At 31.0% G+C, this 22971-nt stretch overlaps 1 protein-coding gene across 1 annotated transcript in view; it reads left to right on the top strand.

The window, feature by feature from the left end:
* The window catches only part of LOC129223886 (protein singed-like), a 93473-nt gene that overhangs the window by 24970 nt on the left and 45532 nt on the right, over positions 1 to 22971 (top strand). Inside the window, exons 2-3 of the mRNA XM_054858258.1 lie at positions 7215 to 7646; positions 9777 to 10230. Of these exons, the coding sequence (XP_054714233.1) occupies positions 7242 to 7646; positions 9777 to 10230 (859 nt within the window). The 5' untranslated portion in view covers positions 7215 to 7241. The remainder of the gene's footprint in view (positions 1 to 7214; positions 7647 to 9776; positions 10231 to 22971) is intronic.

The following is a 22971-nucleotide window of genomic DNA, read 5'->3' as shown; positions in this document are numbered from 1 at the left end:
TGAAAAAAAAACTGTGACATCATTTATGAACAACCCCTAAAAGAAGGATTCGCGTTATTTTCTTCATCCCCTTTTCGCAAATTGAAAAGTGGAAGAATATATCGTTCTGAAAAGCATATTAGTCTTGCATACTAATAGGACCTATTCTGTAAATTTGTTGCCACGGAAGCAAACGTAAGTTCATTTGTACAAAGAACAAAAAATGACAATTAGTGTAATATTTTTTAGACAGAAAAGCAAATCAAGAAATTTTTCATTAATTATTACTGAGCCGTTTCTCATGTTACAAGTTTAAACTACCATGAATGGTATTATTTCGTAAACTCGAGACAGAACTGTTATTGTATTACTGCTCATTGCCCTTGCCGCAAAATTCGGGGATCAACAGATTTTCAATAACAGCTGCCCTTCCAGCATCCCGGAAAAATCGAGGTTAGGAAAAAAAACTAAAAAATATGTGTTCAGCTTAAAAAATAATATAAGTTCTATAGATATCTTATTATTATTGATAAACAGTTTAATTTTGTAAAAATATCAACTAACAATGTCATTGTTATTTTAACTAGAAAATATTATTGAATAACGAATAATTTTATAAAAATTAAATTGAAATTAAGCAAACATTTAAGCAGTAAGTTACCACCCCTAAGCCAGTGATAATTTATTTGAAAAGATTATGAAAAAATCTCGGTAACGATGATTGCTTCTGAATTGATTACTTTATTGGCATATAATTAAATCAGTTAATAATGACCTTCCATAAATAACAAGTACACATTATACACAATACACAGTTGGAACTAAGTGGGGAAATTTGCTTTTTTTTGCAAAATAAACCTCGAATTATCCGGCTAATTGGAAAGTTAGAATTTCTCGGCATGCTGGTCAATTCAATATTCAAGCAATTTTTAATTGCACATTGGAACAAAATTACTACTAGAACAGTGATTAAATTTTCAAAGTATTTTTAATCATCTGATCATCAACCAAGGACGTCAAAAATCAGTGGAGGCACTGACATTGAAAAGGAAGTCCAAAAAAATTGGATTGTTTTTCTCGCTATTAAAAATTGATGTGATAATCTCACTAATCATTTAGTAATGTATAGAAGTTTTGTGCTTTTTATTTTCGAAAATGAATGATTACTTTACGTGTTCTGGTAAAAATTATGCACCTGCAAAACTTTTTTCGATTCTCCTGTAATTTTTTTTTTTTTTTTGGACTTACACTCTTTTTAATGTCAGTGCGCTTCAATTTTAGAATCTAACTTGAATTCTAATTTCTATTTTTTTAGCTAAAATTTCTTAGTGTAGTTTAATCAAAAATTTAGCGCAATTAAATTCATTTTTTCCTCACTATTTTACAAAGCCTATTTTTCTCTTTTCCGACGCTCACACTTTATTTATTGCACATTCTGCTTAGCAGCCAACGTTATGTTGTTACACACTTGTAATAAAAGTTTCAATAACATGAATTGAAACAACTCATTAATAGGATAAAAAAGTCACCAAAACAAAAATAATTAATTAGAAATTGTCTTTTGAAAAAATTACTACGGGAACAATGTATATTAAAATGAATCTAATCTACGCTCTGCATAAAAATTCCACTATTTTCAAATAACTTAGCTGATTTCATAAAGGGAGTAGCGTTGCCCCTTTCCTCTCATTTTGGTATGACTTGTAAATAATAATAGTTAATATTTTTATAAATTTAAAAAAAAAACCTTTCCCGGAATCGGTTCTAAATTCGCCCACTTTATCTAACATAAAAGTACTAGACAAATACTGTTAACACTCGGGTAAAATAAACCCACTATTCATTTAACTTTTAACCAAAATTTAACAGAAGCAACTCCTTGTGTTAATCTTTAAAAAATCATGTCAATACCACAGTCAACCATGCAAAACAAATTTAATATTATATAATTTTTTGATATTATTGAAAACATCGCGCTTTCTTTGTACCATAGCGAGAATTAGACATCAGTTTCATTATTACTATTGTATACTCTAAATTATGTTCTTGTATTATTTTTGTTTTTACTTCTATCAAAAGTAACATTTAATTATCCTTGTTTGAAAACACAAATTTTTCAAAAAGTGCAAAAGGGTGTTTTCTTAAATTGACAGAAAAACTAAATTAAAAACGAATACCAAAGGGTTTATATTTTTATAGCAGTGCATTACTACATTACTGACTACCGATGGTGAATGACACTTATTTTGAACAATTATTGCTTAACATTTTTACACTTATAATCAAAAGTAATCTAGGGCAATAGTGCTTTCAAAAATCAAATTGACTTCAGAAGATGCACTATTTCTTTTCATGCTATTTACGAAAATCAGCCCAACTAGAAAAAGAAACTTTTTCTCTCCACATCTAAATAAAAATAAAAACAGTTTCCTACCCTTAGATATGCTTAAGGCACGTCACGTCGTGCATTTGTCATGCAAGTGTGTAAGGTTCTTGCCATTTCAAAAGCTAGGAATGAAGTTCAAGTTTTAAATTGCCTGAAAAACTAAAATAACTGCTAACCGTGAGGTTAACTGCCGAGTATCTGCTGTGCCATCTGACCTAAAAGATTTTTTTTTCTACTGATGCCCCTATTCACGCTTTTTGAATTTGCTTTTCTTCCTTACTTTCAAATTAAACTTGTAATCGTATTAATATGAAGAAAAGTTCTGAGCTTTTTTAGTGCAATAAAGTTGAAAAAATTTAAATACATACTTTCCAAAATGAAGTCAAATTTTAATAGCCTTAAACATTTGGATTTTTTTTGTTCTTTAAAGTATTTGCATTTCAAACAACTATTCAATCCAAATAAATTATTATTTAATTTTGAATCATTGGTTTAACCTTTTTAGGAGCATAAGACTTGCGATAGAGTGGATAATTTCTTTTACAAAAATAAAAAAATAAAAAAATAAAAATAATAATAATAATAAATGGCCCAGTAGTCGTGTAAGGCGTCAATAACAGTTTTATGAAAATCGGTTCAGTAAATTTAATGCAAATTGATGGGACATATTGGTCTGTATGGTCCGTTAGAGTTGCAGAAGTAACAATTTTCCAAAACGTGGTTAACTTATTATTCAATTTGTGGATAGTTGTTTTACTTATATTTAATCATCAATTTGTAAGTGATTTTGAATAAAAGCAGAAGGCTGACAGAATGAATGCAGATGCATTGCAATGCTTTCAAAATAAAATTACAATACATTAAAAAAATGCTTATTCTTATGTCTTAAAAAATATGAGGAAAATACAATTATTTTGTATTCAATAAATCAATAATTGACATAAGTTCCGAACCTAGCAGGTACATATGTCTCTTGGTCTTTGATGGGTTTGTTCGTTATATTTCAATTAGCTGAGATTATGAAAGCTTGTGATTATGACGTATCAATGTGACATGAAGCATATTACCCTATTTAAATAAAATTTCATAGAAAATGTTATCGATTTTTAAAGTTTTATGTCTTAATTAAATGCACTATACTTCATTTTCACATCTTCGCGATCATATATGGAGCATCAAGTTAGAAATCGTAAATTAGCTTAACTTAGTGTTATGTGACCGAAAATAACATAAACCAAAAATTTCATATTAGAAAATCTGGAACATTTGTTTGCCACGTAATATTTTAGCTTATAATATGCTTTTTTTTTTTTTTTTTTTTTTTTTTTAAAGCAAATGTGTACTTTTATAAAATCCCAAATAGTGTTTTTTTTTTTAGTTTTTTTTTTTTTTTTGGTAGATCAACTTTATCACTATGTCAAACAAAATATCTCGAAACAGTAGTTAGTTTCGTATATAAATTGTTAAATCTCGAAACAGTAGTTATTTTCGTATATAAATTGTTAAATCTATACTCTACTATATTGGAGCTGTATAACTGTAAAACAGACCCCAGGGCTCAAATTGTTTATTCCTAGTGAAACATATTTTTATGTCCATGTTCTGTTTTCGATGTCGAAGCAAGAATATTCATATTTAAAGAATATTAAATTTAGATAGTATCTTTCAGTAAATCTCCTTCGATAATCCTATATCCAATGAGTTCATGGGGAACTAGCCCCTACAAAAAATATAAGTTAATATTTCTTTCGCAAAAATATTTTCCCTGCAGATACTTGCTACAATAGTGACTTCAAATGCAGTAAAGCCTGTCTACAACGATACTGTTGGGACCTATAAAAATATCGTAATAGACAGGGTATCGTTATAGACAGTTTGATTATTCATGCTGACATTTTGCTGGGGCCAAAAAAAAAGAAAATATTATGGACAGGTTATCGTTATAAACAGTATCGTTATACACAGGTTTCACTGTAATAGCGTGTGCTGCTCGATACTCCCAGCTTCACGTACGCTCTCTATTTAATCTTCGAAATTTAAATTTCCTAAGCGCAGAATGCTTTGAGATTTTTAGGAAAAATGCCTATTATACTTTTCAAACTTTTCTAGCATTTCCTAAAAACTATTCAATAAAATAAAAACATATTTGAAACATTTCCCCCCCCCTTTTTTCGTCATGAAAGTAATTTTTTAAGAACAAAATCTTTTTTTGCTTCAAAACTAATGTTTCCAAAACTTGTTTTGCCTTTCTGTAACTAATAATTTAAATTTCTATTTTATTAAATGCATATAAACTTTATTTCGAATTATAATCATAATTACTTGTTAAGGACTATCTAAGAGATGCGTTGACTATGACACAGAATATTTGAGTTGACGAAAAAAAACGAAATAAATAAAAAATAAAATCAAATGCAGTGGACTGAACACACAAAGTAACTTAAATCTTCGTCACTGTCAGACATTTTTTTAAATTTATTTATTTGACTTTAACATTTTTATTTAATGTGTTTTTTAGTTAAAGCGCAGACATTTTTAGCTTATGGTAATTGTTCTAGTGTCAATGCAGCAGAGCTGAAATTCTCAGGAAGTTAATGATCCAGTTTAGGGGGATCTCATTTTATGACCTGAATTGTAGAGCACATTATATCGGGTCAAAGATCATAAAATGAATAATTTAGATCGGAAAGAACTGTCGATTTTATTGGACGAAAAAAGAGAAAGCGCAGGATAAAAAAAATGATGTGCTAGTATACAGCGGCCATCAGTAACAATCGTGCGCATTGAAAATGAAAGTAACGATTTCAAACTTTCTCTTGAAATCTTCCTACTCCACTTATATATGTTATTATCTATTATGTGGGCATATTGCCCGCGGTAGCTTATAAATAAGTGAAAGTGAATTGATTTCTCTTAATGTCGTATTACTGGACTTATTTTTTTTTTTTTTTTTCTGAAATACGGTAATGGAAGCGGGAACTGGGTATTGTATACTTTTTCTACTCTGCTCAAAAACTGTGCCAACTAATGAAGAGTGTTTCAATTTTTTTTTTTTTTTTATCATGTGAAAATTTACTCTGTTTTTTTCTGCTTAAGAGGACGTTTGAATCTTGTTTCTATCTTAAATAGAACGAAAGATATAATTATTTTTGTTGCATGCACCTAACTAATGTGTACTTAACTTTAAAACTTTAAACGCGTTTTTCTCCATATGCAATTTTTCCCGATTTCTTGCAGTCGAACTCTTATAATTCAAGAACTGATAAAGATGAAGTCATGAAATTTGGAGCCTGTCTTTTTCAAACAGTTTACTTTAGTTTTTATTCGGAAAATTTGAAAGAAAAAAAAACATTTTCTGCCAAAAAAAATATATTTTTTTTTAAACAAAAGTATCTTTGAATTTTTCGAAATTGTTCTTCAAATATTTTCTATTTTTAATTGAATTAATGTAATATTTTTTAAATCGCCGAATAAAATTAAAGCTTAGATATATGTGCATATATCTTTCTTTTAATTTAAAGATTGACCAAGAAAATTTTGAGCTTTAACGATTTAAAGCAACCATATTTTTAAAAAATAATAATAAAATTTATTTCAAAAAAACTTTTTTAAATATTTTAGTTATGTTTTTGCTAATTAAATAGATTATGAATCAGTGCAAAAAATTTCAAAACTGTTTTTTTTTTTATTTATTTATTTATTTTTTTCAAAATGTGACCCGGACCCCCTAAGGATCTTAAGCTTTACGGTAGAGTCTGGAAACATTTTTAAGGGTAAAACTGTTAAGCGTCGCCTCAAGATACACGTAACGGCATGTTAAATTTTGCGAAAATTGGTTCAGTAAATTTTGTGCAAATGAATAGGACATGTGTACCTATTTGATGTGTAGGAGATGCAAAGCTACAACTGTTTTCCATGATTTGATTCATCAATTACTAAACTCAAAAAGATTTGGATAACATTACTGATATTCAATTAAAAAAGTAATCTTGTCTAAAATTTGAAGCATTAATAGGGCTAAGTTAAATGATGAAATATTTGCTCTGTTTTTAGCACCGCTTACCTGGTAATATTTTACTTAGATATTAACACATGTAGGCTACTACAGTCACGGAAAAGTTATTTCTAAAAGACCAAAGCATATGATAATACAAGCAATTTTCAAAAATTGATACTCATATTGTAATATTTTGTTGTAAGTCAAAAACTATTTTTGTTATTGTAAAATGTTTTAAGTTTTTGTTATTAACATTGCAAATATTAAGTGAAACCCAATGATATTCAGTGCAGTATTTATTTAATTAATATGAAGCTTATTCTATTTTAAATATTTACTCCAATTAATCAAGTGCATTCTGGGTAAAATGAATGGGGCAAAGTGAAATAGTTCATTCGTTTACTTATTCAGTTATTTATTTAATCACTTATGTATTCATTCGGTAGTTAATTCATTTGCAATCCTTCATTTGAAAATTCACTTTTTTATTCATGCGTTCAGTGGTTTATTTACTCATTTATTAATTTTCATATATTAATCAACTAATTTACTTATTTATTCGATTATTATTTCCCTATCTGTAATTATTATTTATGTATTATTTTAATTACTCATTCATTTTGTTCATTTTGAAAAAATTAAGTTATCTTAACTATTTCACTTTGCCCCGCATTCCCCTACATATTATAAACAATACTTTCTTGATATATTTTTACCAATACTAATATTATGATGGCTCAACAACACGGAAAAAGTATAATTGATCAAAAATAGTTTTTCTGGTGCAACAAAATATCTATAGATATATTACATTATTGCTGTATGTCAATTAACTCATGCATCCTTTTACAGAAATTATACATCAACCAAAGCGACATCATGTCTGAAACGAATGGCTACTTGAACGGCCTGACGAATGGAAATAATTCAGAGCCAATTGGACAACACTGGACGGTTGGACTGCTCAACTCCTCTTGCAGATACCTGACTGCTGAAACATTTGGCTACAAAGTGAACGCCAACGGAGTTGGCTTGAAGAAAAAGCAACTCTGGACCCTGGAACCATATGGGGACGATGATTCCGTCTGTTTGAGGAGTCACTTGGATAGATATTTGAATGTGGATCATTTTGGGAATGTCACTTGCGAAGCCGAAGATAAAACAGAGGGCGCCAAATTTTTCGTGGCTGTCGCCAATGATGGTACTGGACGTTGGGCGCTTCGAAATGCAGTGAGGGGTTATTTCCTTGGAGCTGCTAACGACAAACTTTTATGTTCTGCTAAGGTATGTCCACAGTCTCATTTGAACCTTTTAATAAAAATATAGTGTGTTGAGATTAACTTTGAAGTATGCCAAGTTTGGTCTAATTAGTCAATAATTTTCCATGGTAAAGTTAATTTATGTTAGTAATATATTCATGACTCATTATTTAAAAATAAATACGTTTATTTACATATATACAAAATAGATAGTGTTTAACATCAGGATAATTCAGTCACTTTTAGTGACTGCCAAAAGTGCTAAGATAGCATCAAGATTACAGCATCGATTAGGTCAAATCAAATCAAGAAAACTGAAACGACATTCAGCCTATTTAAAGGACGCATGCAACGTCACTGGATCGCGTGATGAGTTACCATAAAAAATACTTTAACTTCAAGCTTAACTGAAACAAGAAAAATACATGCAACTTATAAATGTTAATAAAATATTTCAAACCTTTCATTTACTGAAAACAATTAATTCTTTGTTTGTGGACACAGTAGATACTGCTTTGGTTGTCGTCCTTACAATCCCAAGCTGACTTACTAACAAATGAATCGTTCATTTAAGATAACATCTCTATTTTTGGTCTCTTATGAAAAGGGTTAAACACTCAGATCTAATTTATTATTTTTTATGGCAAAATCTATCAGGAATCGTTTTAATTAAATAAACTATTATTGCAATAGCCTACCAAAACAAATTGGTGAAAGGTAAGGCCGGTAATTTTTTTTTTTTTTTTGCTTGTTCCACATTGTTTTTAGGTTTTTTTTAGAAGTGAAGAGAATTTTTTTTCGTACGCGCCAGGTGAGACAAAATATGTGATCTCAGTCGACTTAATTCTTTTCGGGGGAAAACACGAATTTCACCCCCTCTGTTTTCGATACGACTCAACTTTGTCGGGAATTTCGTGTATACACATTGTTAGACATGTGTTGCTATTTTTCCCGTAAAAAAGTTAATTTTTGAAAAATTTGACTTAACTCCTTTGAAAACAAACTGTTCACATCTCTATTAAACCTACCGATGTCTATTTGTTTACTTGAGTTTTTCTATTTACCAGGTGAAGTATCGCTTTCTGCCGGATTAAGTATATTATAAAGAAAAACTTTTGTGGCAGTGGAGATCTAAGCTCTCTGAGAGCAAGAGTGTTCTAAAAATCGTGAAATTTAAAATTTGGAAAGTATTAATAATAAAGATTGTTTTCGTTAAAGTAGTTGAAAAATTGTCCTTAATATTTCAAAATGATGTTCGTGCATTATGGTTAAATATAAATTTAAATTTAAGTTCCCTTTTGATTTACTTGCGCTGAAAACATTAATTTCGCAGGCAGGTTTTTTTTTTTTTTTATAAATAGTTTTTGGGAGAAATTTTCATCAGCTGCATATTAATAAAGTAAGAAATCTTTAAAAGCTGTGATAAAATAATTGATTCAAAAGTTATTGGCAAAAAAAAAGGCCTACCTTTAACTTTTTAGTTTCATTTACCAATGTATGCTCAGAATTACAGAATTAATTATCTTCACTATCGAAAGTTTCAGTACTTTCATTTTCCTCAGTAGACATATCCCACTGGACTTTATTCTAGAAGTATAATGACGAAAAAGTAAATTTTTAAGAAATTGAGTTTTACTGTTCAATGGTATCGCAAAGCCTTTGTGATACCAATAAGTATTAAAATGTAATTGCTCAAAAATTTACAGTTACGTCATTCTTCTGGAACAGCGATATAACCTGGTTCTATATGTGTATCACACACTTTTCCTTGAAACTGAGTCTCATTTTCTAACTCAAATGATCCTTGATGGAAAAATGAATTTCTAAATGAAAAAATTGAGCTATATAGACTTCTTGTTTAGGATGTAAAATAAGACTAGGGATCAACAAGTAAACATAATTTTATATTGGTTACAGTTTCAAAACAATGTAGCTCTTTACAAAGTCCTAGCAAGTTCCATTGCAAATTTCTAACATAGAAATTTTTCCCACTTATCCCAACCATTAATCTGGGCGAAGACAATCATTTACGTTAATAATCATTCAAACAAACACTTGATCATTCGTTTAGTGGAACTTTAATCAAATTCAAGTTGATTTCTGTAAATTTCTTAAAATTTCAAATAGAGTAATTTCAAAATCTTTAACATTTCAGGTTCCTGGACCCTCTGAACTCTGGACCGTCCATTTAGCTGCTCGTCCACAAGTGAACATCCGCAGTGTGGGCCGACGTCGTTACGCCCGTCTTTCCACAGACCACGAAGAAATCCACGTGGACGCAAACACCCCATGGGGTGAAGACACCCTCTTTACTTTGGAGTTCCATGATGGCAGGTACGCCATCCACACTTGCAACGACAAATATCTGCGCCATGACGGCCGTCTGTCTGAATCCCTTGCACCAGAAACTCTCTTCACCCTGGAGTTCCACTCCGGATATCTGGCTCTCAGGGACTCTGTCGGAAGGTACATCGCGCCCTTGGGCAGCCGGGCTGTCCTAAAGACAAGATCTCAAACCGTTACCAAAGATGAGCTCTTCTTCCTTGAAGATTCCGTGCCTCAAGCAGCATTTGTCGCTTTCAACGGGAAATACGTGTCTGTAAAGCAAGGTAGGTGTGTGCAATGTTACTCTTAATTCAAAAGAACGAAAAAATAACTCTTAAAAAGAGTGAAAACTATTGCGGGTGCATTCATTCTTTCTGAGTGCTAGCTTTATCGAAAAAAGACGCTTTACGAAAAAAACAAGACTAAAACATTTCCTTATTGGCGTGAAATTCGGAAGCACTCCTTTTGATGAGCGAAAAATAAAAACATTCTTTAAAAGAAGCACTCAAAAACATTTTCATTGGTCCGATTCTGTCACGTGATTTTGTTTAGGGAGAATCTTTTATACCTCCACGTTCGGCTTAACTAACGTTGGTCGCGAATACCAAGTGGATGTTGCTATCTAAATGTCTTCATTCAATGAATTATAACAATATTCGTTGCCGAATGTGGCTTCTGAAGGAAATGCACAAAAACTGCATGGTAAGTGCGAAGAATTTTCTTTTTTATTAAAACTTATAGCTGTTAATATTTCTTGAACTGCTCGTATATCGTTACAAATCACCCACGTGCAATGTTACGGCGAACTTTTTGTAACTTTTTCTTCCAAATTAATGAAACTTTCATCAACAATTTTGTTTCGGTCATCGAATCAAAAATATGACATTTGAAACAGTCGATACCATCTTTGGTGTGTGTGTGTGTACTGTACATATATTTTAGGCAGGTGTTACAGACCCGACCATGATGCGCAAATCTATAGGTCGGATACCGAATCTGCTCCCGATGGTCGGAGCTCCAACCACTGCGTATATTTTAAATTAATCAAATATTGTTTTTGTGTAACATGTATAATAAACTTTAAAGAGTATCATAAACTTTGTATAATACACTCATTCATATGTGTAACGGGCCATTCATTAATTAAGGGTCCTGAGGGGCAGGGGGGAATTCTCTACATACCCTTGCTTGGAGGTGAGGGGTTAGATCCATTCTTACGTAATATTTTCCAACCCGATATTTTATATTAGAAATCCGCGGTCAAGTGGTTTGACAAATATTATATTTCATTTGCTTCAGGAAGGTAAAAGTATGTATTATAGGATGAGCTGTTTTTTAGTTGTGTTTCAAAGAATGAAACGTGTAAAATATGATAAAAGAATCGCACTGTGTTTTGCATGTCTTATTTTTAATTATTATCGCATCATATACAAAAATTATTTGTCGAAAAAACATTCGGTCTAGATTCCTTGCGGTAAACATTTCTTTACTCAAAAACGTTTAAAAAAAATTTTTAAAAAATAATCATAGTTAATTTAAGAACGATCCCAGTGTTGTAATATTTGTTATTTTATTATTGTGAAGGAAAAAAAAGACTCTTACGTAAGATGAGGGGGGAGAAGTCTTGCATACCCTTACATAGGGGGAAGGGAAGGTCAAAAATTGCCAAAATTGTCCTTACGTAATTAATGAATGGCCCCGAAGAAACAAAATTGAATTCAAACGTATCTTGTCACAATTTATGAGTGACTTTTTAAATTAATTTGGGCTGATGTAACTTTTAAAACATTATTAATGTTAAAAGGCACACCGAGAATATCAATATAGGGTTTCAAAATTTTAAATCTATTTATTTGGAACTTGGGTGTGGGTTTTTTAATTTTATTTCAATCTTTAGATTCTGAAATGTACGTAATACTGCACGTGGGTGATTTGTAACGGTATATGAGTAGTTCAAGAAATATTACCAGTTAAAGTTTTAATAAAAAAGAAAATTCTTGGTACTTACCATACAGTTTTTGTGCATCCTCTTCGGAAACACTAAAAAGTTTTTTTTTTTTTTTTTTTTTCATTTTTTTAAACTTAAAAACTAATTTTTTTTTTCAAATGAAATAACAGTTTTAAAAACAGTTTTAAATTCAAATACACAGCATAAGTACATGAAAACACGTTTAAAAAACAATTTCTCCAAATGAGAGTGAAATGATTTTACCTATTTTATTCTAAAAAAGAGTGAAATAACGGCTTTTCAAAACGGAAAGCAGCTTTGATGTGTTGTATTATCCTTTAAAATTTTATTCGAATTATTTTTGTTAAGAACCTCCTTGTGGCAAAAAAGCCTACCAAGTCCAAAAGACCATGTTGCAAAAAAGCTTCAAAAATTTCCTGCCCATCCCGTAGCATCTAAAAAAGGCACTAATGCAACTAAGCAGTTAGCAAGAACATCACTGGAGCAATTCGAAAAAGTCCTTATCTTCTCCTGAAATTTCATACTTTATTTTCGTCAGGAAGTAATGATCTTAAATGAAAATATCTTCTGGTGTTGAAAAATATTCTCTGAAATTAAAGATCGTAGTTCGACGTCTAAATACATTTGTTGAAGCGCGTCCGTTTGAAATTACGTTAAGTTTGAAAATGTTCCGACAACATTGCTCTGAAGATAAGGTTGAATATAAAGTAAGGTTATGAAACTTTTCTGTGGTTAGCGACAAGCAAGTCACTGTCAAAAACAGATTCAAAGTCATTGTTATTGTTATTTTATTTACCTTTTGTGTTAGCTATTTAAGTTCTTTTTTTGAGAAAGTGAACTTAAAAGAAATCAAGTTAATCCTAAAGAAAGGAATCTTGAAACAATGACCAGCTTTTCCTCAATTAGCTTTTTCATCATATTTTCATTAAAAGTCGACAATTGTTTTCGTCAAGGATAATAAATTTCTCCACCCACTTTCGACAGGCGCTGTCACTCGTACAAAGAAACCGTCTGCCAGCGGCTTTCGGGAACAATCGTATAAGTCTATCAGAGCGTTTAATCGCCGTTGTTATCTGCTTGTATTTTTTGTCTGTGACCTGAGTTTAGTAAATTCTTGGAATCATCTGCCCTTGAGGTAAAAATAGGGACGAGTTTGAGGGAATAACGTTCGATTTATATCCTCAATGAATTAAACGAAATGTGGGAAAAAAAGAAACTAAATAAAGAACGAAAATCTCTAGAGGAGAAAATATCGTTTTCTGCTGCTGTTGTTTCTGACCTGTTATTTGTGCTTGAGCGTGGTGTCGCTACCTGTTACGGTTACGGTTGGCTAGCCGCGGTTATAGCTACTGCTAATTCTTTCTTCTCCTGTATACCCCAGTTGTCTCGTTTTATTATCGGTTATTTTTATCTCTTGTTTTATTTTGGCTTTTGATTTTTTTATGAACTTATTTTATCAGCAAATCCCCTTGTAGTTAATGTCATACTAGTATACCAGCAAAATGATCGTTTAGGATTTTTTGCTATTTTAAGAAAGTAATCCAGCAGTTAGAATAAACAAAATACATTTGTCATTGTTCTGATAATGTTTATCAAACGTTATGTTAGACTATTTAAAGCAGAAAAAGGAAATCCTGAAAAAGCTGCTCGAGTTATAGCAAAATGTTTAGCTTCTTCGCTTTCATTGGTTAAGATTTTCATTTACTTATTTATTTATTTTTAAGTTTTATTGTTTGAATATTTTGATTCCGCTCCCCCTCTCTTTTTTATTTTCTAATGTGCTGAATTGTTTTCATTAATACTGTATTTTTTGATAAATTATCTTATGTGCAATGAATGAACTTTTGTGCAATTTCATGTAACGTACGTATCAATTGTTACACAAAACAACCTACAAAGATCTTATATTCAATGAATGAATAGGTATTATTGAACAATTTCATGTAACAGACCTACCAATTGTTGCACAAAACAGCCAACAAAGACCTTTTTGCAGTGAATGAATAAATGCCTTTTGACAATTTCATGTAACAGACGTATCAATTGTTGCACAAATCAGAGAACAAAGACCGTAAATGCAATGAATGAATAACTACCTCTGGGGAAACTAAATGTAACAGACGTATCAATTGTTGCACAAAACAGTACAGAAAGACCTTATATGCAATCAATAAATAAATATGTTTCAGCAATTTTATGTAACAGACGTATAATTGTTGCACAAAGCAGTCAACAAAGGCCTTATATGCAATGAATGAATAAATATCTTTGGTCAATTTCATGTAACAGACGAATGAATTGTTGCACAAAACAGCCTACTTAGACTCCAAATATATTGGATCCTTGTTTTATTGGATGAAACCTATGAAGAGCATGAACTCGATTTCTGTATAATGCAGCTAAGTTTTGAAGATCTCAAGAAACTAACAATATTTTTTTTTTATTTATTTATTTATTTTTTATTTTTTTATTTTTTTTTACTCAGTAACGGACGTATCTCATAAAATACGTCCGTTATTGGTCCAAAAATTATTATTTAAATATTGTCTCAGGAAATCTTCGAAATTTAGTTGCATTATACAGAAGCAGGATCCAGGTTCTTCATAAAGTTTAAGCAATGAAACGAGGATCTAACGTACTTGGTGTCTTTGTAAAGTGCTTTGTGCAGCAATTTTTGTCTGTTAAAATGGTACTGCCCCTTTGCCCTAAAGAGTAAAAATGTATTCAACAACGTTAAAAATGTCAAAAACTTGTTGACAAGTTCGATGTTTCCAAATTTGCGAATTCACGGGTTTGAACAAAATTTATCCAAATCAAAGAGGATAAAAAAAAAAAAAGTCTGACACTGGCGCGGCGGATGTGCAGATACATTTCTTAATCTCATAAACCCTTTTTTAATAATTTCAACACTTTTTAATTATTTTTTTCTTACTTTTTTCCCGTTATTAGCGATGTTTCCTGGAAGCATTATTCCTACTCTTTTTCCTTTCTTTTGTTATTTTCCAGGGATGAGATTTTTCCGGCTTTTGCCGGAATTCCGGCTTTTTCTGTTGACTTTTAGAACCTTTCCTCCTTTTCCTCCTTTTTTTGTCTGTTTCAGGCCTCATTTTTCTCAAAAATCGGAAAAAAAAATACGATTTTTTTCAAATTTTTGGTCCCCGATTTCTTATTTTTTCTATTTTCCTCCCACGAATCTTCATCCTCTGCGATATCTGCCAAAAACGTATGTTTTGGAATCATGCCAACGACATCAGACACGTGCTGCGCCGAAAGTTTCATGCCTTGTTTGAGATTTCAATCTTTTTGCATCCAGCAAGTATTTCAATTATTTTTAATGGTGGGTGGGTTTTCACTATATGATACCTTATATCTGCTTATTTTATTCATTATTTCAATAATATTTTTATTTCTTTAATTTATTTTGGAAAAAATGCAAAAATCAATCAAAAAATGTGTCATAGCACCCACAGTCTCGAATTATTTATTGAAACTTGGCATGGTTACTTTTTTTGTGTATTTAAGAAAGTGTAAAAAATATTTATGGTGAATCTCAAACGGTTTAGGCTTTACAGCCTGTTAAAAGTTTCGAGATTTCATGATTAAATGAGGCGGCTGCAAGTTGTTCTTTTGATTCCGAATTCGTATTAGGAAGTTTTTAAAGACCAATTTTGGGTTCCAATGCAAGGAAAAAGATAACCAATCATTTAAATATGTATATATTTATTTATTTTCAATTCTTACTATGAAAAGTATGTTTTACCACATAAAGAAATTTTAGATTTTTCTCTCCGTTGTAAATTTTTACTTTACAAACAGTCCTAATTTTAAAATTTATTTTTTCACTCGTTTAGCACTATAAACTCAAATGTTTTTAATGAAAAACAAGTATTTTTTTCTAAAAAAATATGAAAAGTTGACAATATTGTGTGATGCAGCCAAGATTGACCTCTGACTCTCCCAACCCTTTGTTCAATCAGGGCTTAAAAATTGTTGCCTTTTTTTTCAAAATTTAGATTTATTTATTAATAAACACTCTTGCAAGAAATGGTGCAATGCAGCAAACTGTACAAAATTATTACTTAAATACCTATTACCTTTAAAACTGGTAAATTAACCATTTTTTATTGAATTTTTGAATATCATGGCTTCTATGTTCTATTTTGATGCGGTTTTGGATATCATCCCTTTTACGAAATTGTTTTGGATTTCCTCCTTTTTGCTCTCTGACCACTCTCATCCCTGATTTTCGCATTTATTTGTTACTTTTTCGTATGAGCAAAAAGAAATGTATTCATAAAAAATTCCCCGCTCGAATTTTTCCATTTTAATACCTTTTCGCTCCAATGATATGAATGTCACTTGCCGAAAAAATATCAAGGAGTATTTTCACGATATAGAAAAAAAAAACACATAGAAAACATAACTATATCTCTGATCGAATACACACCTCAACCAAGGGATTCCCAAACTTTCCGATTTGCGGCACCCTTTAATGAATTAGAATTTTTTTCACTGTGCCCTAGTCTATCTGTTGAAAAACTTTAAAATATAAAAAGAAAAGAAAACATGGAAACCATCGACGCTGCGCGGAACCCCTGGCCATTCCCTGCGGATATTTGGTAACCTCTGCCTGAACCTATTTTAGCAGTCAAATTGGATATTTCGCACTATTTGGCACTTGTTGGTAGCAAAGCTTTCCCGGTACATTTGTATTATGAAGAATTTTTGGAATCACGAACAATTTTTGTTTTTATATCCCAATTTTGTTTTTTTATATTTATATATTTAAATTTAAATTGGTTTTCCTAAAATGGGCATACAATCATACCGTGTGGTCTCTACATCAGACTTTTTCATTTTCTAATTTATTTCATTGAGTAAAAAGACGAATCCAAACAAACAAAATGAATAATGTCGCAACTTTTCTTTTTTTTTCTGTCAGAAAAGAATATGCGTGCGAAATTTATTCTCGTTCAAAAAGAGCTCGGGTAATATCTAAGAAGCTACTTGACATTCATTGGCCTGTGTTTTCCATACCGCCTAATTGCAGATCTATTCGCAAAAGCCTCCAAGCAAGAGTTAAAAATCCCCTTGGATACGTTTTATTCAGGTGGGTGCACTTTCGGCGATGTCAACTCCTAGAAGTCATCATCTGGAAAAGATAACTAAGTGAAAAAAGAGAAAAAAAAAACAGAATGATTAGATAATGGCTACGCATTTTAAACAGCGTTACTTTAAATGCTCTAGTTCTTTGCTCTTCCTTTCGCTGCGTCTGACCCGTTTCTCCTGTGGATTCTAAGTTTCGCGACTTCTTTCGGATTTTGTTTACTCAGAATTGATAAAATTCTTATCTCTTCAAATGATCAGTAACTAAATTTAAATATTGGTATTTATATGCGGATTTGGAGTCGAATTTTCGTGACTTCTTTAGGATTTTGTTTACTCAGAACTGATAAAATTCTTCCTTTTCAAACTATCAGTAATTAAATTTAATTATTAGTATTTATAGGCAGAGTTAGAGCCGAATTTTCGTGACTTCTTTTGGATTTTGTTTACTCAGAACTGATAAAATTCTTATGTCCTCAAATTATCAGTAACTAAATTTAATTATTGGTATTTATATACAGATTTAGAGTCGAATTTTCGTGACTTCTCTTGGATTCTGCTTACTCAAAAACTGTTAGTATTCTTTTTTCTACAAATTATCAGAAACTACATTACTTTATTGAAGTTTATATGCAATTTTTTGAAATCGAATTTTCGTGATTTTTTTTTTTTTTTTTTTTTGGATTCTGCTTACTAAAAGCTATTGAAATTTATTAAATGCCTTCAAATTATCCGTAACTAAGTTTAATTTTCGTGATTTGTTTCGGATTCCGCGCTTTTTGGTAAGGTTTCTTTTTTTGAGCAATCACGATTGCTTATTGCTTTTATTTGACTGTTTTTGGCGTGCTATCATTTTATTTTCCCGCCAGAACCCTCTGCAGCACCACCGTCGACCGGTTTCTTACGATGCTGCTCCTATATAGCGAAAACCGTCTCCAGCGTCTTTTGCGTCAATATCCTACACTTACACGCATACATACACACACACATGCACCTACACACAAACACATACTCCTACACACACAAACACATACACCTACACACACATACACCTACACACACAAACACATACACACAACTACCCACACATTAATGCCTGCACACAGACACAGACACATATGCCTACACACACATACACATTCCCCGCCCCCACGCACACAAACACTAATACACACAACTACCCACACACTCATGCCTGCACACAGACACAAACACATGCCTACACACATACACATACCCCCTACACACAAACACACATACCCTCCACACACAAACACATACGCCTACATACACACACACACACACACACTCGTGATTGCGACTAACATAATTTGAATTCAAAATGACTAAATCCAATTTTTTTTTCTTTTTTTGGAATCGGAATTTTTGTGATTTTCTTTAGATTTTGCTTACTTAAAAACTGTTAATACTCTTATCCCTACAAATTATCAGAAACTGCATTAATCTATTGAAATTTATACGCATTATTTTTGGAATTGAATTTTTGTGACTTCCTTTGGATTCTGCTTACTCAGAACTGGTAAAATTTATTATATCTCTTCACACTATCCGAAACTAAATTTAAGTAGTGGTTTTTTATGCATAATTCTAATCGAATTTTCGTGATTTATTTCGGATTCTGCTTACTCAAAAACTGATTACTTATCTCTACAAATTATTAGTTTCCAAATTCAATTTACAGTATTTGTATGCATATTTAGATTCAAATTTTCGTGACATATTTCGGATTTCGTTTATTAAAAACTGATAACATTCATCTTTTTTCAAATTATCAGTAACTAAAGTTAATAAATATTATTTATATGCAGATTTAGATTCGATTTTTTGCGACTTCTTTTGGATTTTGTTTACTCAGAACTGATAAAATTCTTATCTCTTCAAAATATGGGCAACTAAGTTTAATTATTGGTATTTATATGCAGATTTTGAGTCGAATTTTCGTGATTTTTGTTGGATTCTGCTTACATAAAAACTGATAGAATTGTTTTCTCTCAAATTAGCAGTAACTAACGTTTTTTATTGATATGAATATGCCTTTTTAATATCAAATTTTTGTGACTTCCTTTTTATTCTGCTTACTCAAAAACTGATGAAATTTTTTGCATCGCTTGAAATTATTCTTAACTTTATTTAATTAGCAGAACATACTTATATGTATATTTGGAATGAAGTTTTCGTATCATTTTACGGATTTGGTTTACTCAAAAACTGATCAAATTCATATCTTTTCAAACTATTGGTAATCCGAAAGAAGTCACGAAAATTCGACTCTAAATCTGCATATAAATACCAATAATTAACTGAAGTTACTGATAATTTTGAAAAGTGAAGAATTTTATCAATTTTTCCGGTAACTAAATTCAATTACTGATAATTATACGCATAGTTAGATTGTAATTTTCGTGACATATTTTGCATTTTTTTATTAAAAATTGATAAAATTCTTCTCTTTTCAAATTATCAGTAACTAAAGTTAGTTAATGGTACTTATATACATATTTGGATTCAAATTCTTTTGAATTCTTTTGGATTCTGCTTACTCAAAACTGATAAAGTTCATATCTCTTCAAGTTATCGGAAACTAAATTAAATTGATGGTATTTATGTTCATATTTAGATTCGAATTCTCGTTACTTCTTTCGTATTCTACTTACTAACATCTGAATAAGTTCAGATCTCTTCAAGTTCTCAATAATTATGTTTAGTCAACATTATTCAACTCAATTTTGATAAAAATCGGCATATACGACATCTGTGTTTAGCACGGCGGTATTGCTTTTTTATAATTTAAAATTCGTTGTTGTGCATTCTAAAATTCTAATTTTGTTTTTTGTACATCAAAATGTACGTCTAATATTCTACTCTGTCTACGTATTGTTGTATTTTTATTTTATTTTTAAAAATGCATCTCTTAACTTTGTGTTATGTCATGATCGATCTTCCTTTATAGTATTAAAATAATCCTTCTAAAGCGCTACGGACAGTCTTAGCCAGACCCTCAGTTTGTACAGAAAAAAAAAAGCGATTGAAGGCAATAGTTATGTGTTTCAGACACATTTCTGAAAAAAGACTGGTTGGTTTACTTCCTGATCAGTGTGATGAAATTCTCAGACAATATTTTCTAGACGCTGTTAAACTCATTTTATTGGCACCATTAGAGAAAAGATACTCAATGTCAATTGAAACTTTTAATTTCCAATGCCAAAAAAAGAAAGTGAAAGAATATAGTAACTCCTGCCTCTTTCTTGTGATAAGCCGCCGGTGTTCCAATGCAGAATACCGGCGTTTAATGAATCTTCAAAAATTCCTATTGAGAGCTGGATCTCATGCCAGATTTCTAGATCATTTTACCGTAATTGATGTTGTTCTGGGTACATCGTGTGGAGGTCGATCTACTTTGTACCATATTAAATGAATTGAAATAAAGCTTAAAGATCAAGATTAGGAAATGTTTCTGGTCGCCAGTTAGGAGTAAAATCAAATTTATTTGGTGCCACTTTTTTCTCCTAGTCGACACATTTTTCATAAACGAACAAACAAACAAAAAAGAGTAACTAAACAACAAATTTTTGTTTAAATTGTTACTAAAACACCAAAATTATCAGTTTAAATAAATTGTTAATAACTTATTAGTGGCCTAACCTCCTCAGTCACAGCGTCACCTGTAGGAGACAGAGACACTCAAGAACACTTGCAAAAAAAGACCGCCAAGGTAACTAAAATGTGTGGATGCTGCACGGTATTATTTAATTTTCTTGTTAGTAGATGATAGTACTAAAAATGGGGGCATTTGATTGACAGATTGAGTTTTATCAATAGTTTGTTTACAGGCAGATGAAAATAGCAGACTAGAAATAGCCTTGGTTTAATTCATTAGTAGAAAATTACTAAACATGCTGCTGAAATCCTCAAATATTGTGTTCTGTCTTGTGAGGTTATTGATTTTGCCCTCAAATCTTCTTTCTGATTTAGAACAACTATTTTAGTGTCGTTCTTCCAAGATACACTATTTTTTCAAGAATAAAAATTAAGATAATTTTTTTAACATTTTTCTTGTTTTTTCCAAGTGTTTGGAACCAATAAATACGATTTTTTTTTTTTAAATTTATTATTCAAAGTTGGTTTCGGGTCTGAAGGGGATAACACTAATTGTTATGATCAAGTGTCAATTATGTGAACAAGACGTTATTTCATTTTAAGATGAATGTTTTCAGACAACTTTTAATTATTGATAACGCAAGTAGGGTATGGGGACCGAGGGCAAATGACACTAATATTTTAAGTTGCCATTTTTTATGTGGTCGCCACGTGACGAATAGCGACCGCTAATCTTTATCTTTTACTGAAAGCGTAAGGAAATTATTTGGCTTAAACCTGCGAAGGATATTGAACAAATTCAGTAGAGTTATGGAACAACAAAAATAGTAAAATAACTGCAGAGCAATGAACCTTAACATTGTTTTGGTAACTGCTAAATTAAATGCAGCCTCTCGATAAAAATAAGATTCCCAAAACTGTTATAAAAGTTCTTGGGAAAGGGCCTTGAAATAGTAACTGCTCCAAATTGATTGTTTTCATGAAATCATGGAAGTTTAATTTCGTTCTCCTTTAAAAATAGCAAAATGTAGTGCGACCCCATTCAACTTTCATTCTCGGTATGTTCCACATATGTCGCATGGATTAATTTAAACTTACGTTCCAAAAATATTTCTACGCATTTAAATCAAATACAAAGACTAGATTTCCAGACAATGCATAATTAAATTGTCACTTTTATGAGATAGCTTTCTGTTTTTCTCCCTTCTGATGACTGAAGTACTGTAATAGTTAACATTTATTTGTCTGTACTTGTTCTTCGCCACAATTAGCATCGGCATTTATCTCAGTAACCCGAAGGAAATCTCGTTTTAGATGATTTTTTTAACCCTTTTGTCAAGAACAATTCGATTACTGCGGAGTTTTTTGTAATGTGATTTTCGTGAGAAATAGCCATTGAAGATTGGGAATACGACCTAAATCCACTTACGATCTCACAGATATCACTGTACGAATCTTTTATTACTTTAAATTACTTGACGTATTGTTATTACTGGAATTTAGGCAGGCATTATATTTATATTTAAAAAAAACGTTTTGCTGTGTTTTAAAAATAGTACTCACCGAGAACGAATATTGCATAATTAGAACTTTTAGTGTGAGAATGACTTAAGGAAAGGTAATTCTATGTGAAACCAACAAGACACTCAAACTGGACATCTCATATTTTTATGAAACTCTCAGAAATCTTATTCTTTGACATCCTAAATTTGTATTTTCTTTTTTAATAATATTTCATTCATAATAATTGATGAGTGATTTATTTTTGAAATTTGTGGAAAAGCACTTTTGTTAACATCCGGTGGTTCTTTAAAATTTCATAAGTCAACTTCTATAAGAGCTGCCATCGAGCTCTGGAGTTGTATAATATCTCATTTTAAAGATAATTGCTTGTACTTTATTTTGATATGTAACTTACATTCTTTTCAAGAAAAAAAAATTCACAAAACTTTAAATCTTCAAACGTTTTTGAGATTCCTTTGAAAATTTGGAAAAAGTATATAATTTTTAATGTATTTCACTGAGTACATCCAAAAATTTGCAAGGTGGGGCCATGAACAAATCAGCAGTTACAGCAAATAATGCAGATTACTTTTTTTTTTTCAATTTTTTCTGAAATTTGTTTTAAAATGTTATAAATAAAATTTAATGGGAGCTACAAAGTTGTATAATAGCCTCATCTCGCATAGAAAAGCATGTAATTTAATACGTAGCTTAAATATTTTCAGACAAAATAAAAACTGACAAGAGGCCCACCTTGACTATCGGAGGCCCTGTCTAGTGCATCACCCCCTTGAGTCTGTTGGTGCTAAAAATCTATCAGCACCACTTC

This window comes from Uloborus diversus, chromosome 6 (assembly GCF_026930045.1).
Source record: "Uloborus diversus isolate 005 chromosome 6, Udiv.v.3.1, whole genome shotgun sequence".
In the NCBI taxonomy this organism is placed as follows: domain Eukaryota; kingdom Metazoa; phylum Arthropoda; class Arachnida; order Araneae; family Uloboridae; genus Uloborus; species Uloborus diversus.
The sequence above is the reverse complement of the archived record's forward strand: the minus strand, read 5'-3'. Positions and strand labels throughout refer to the sequence as shown.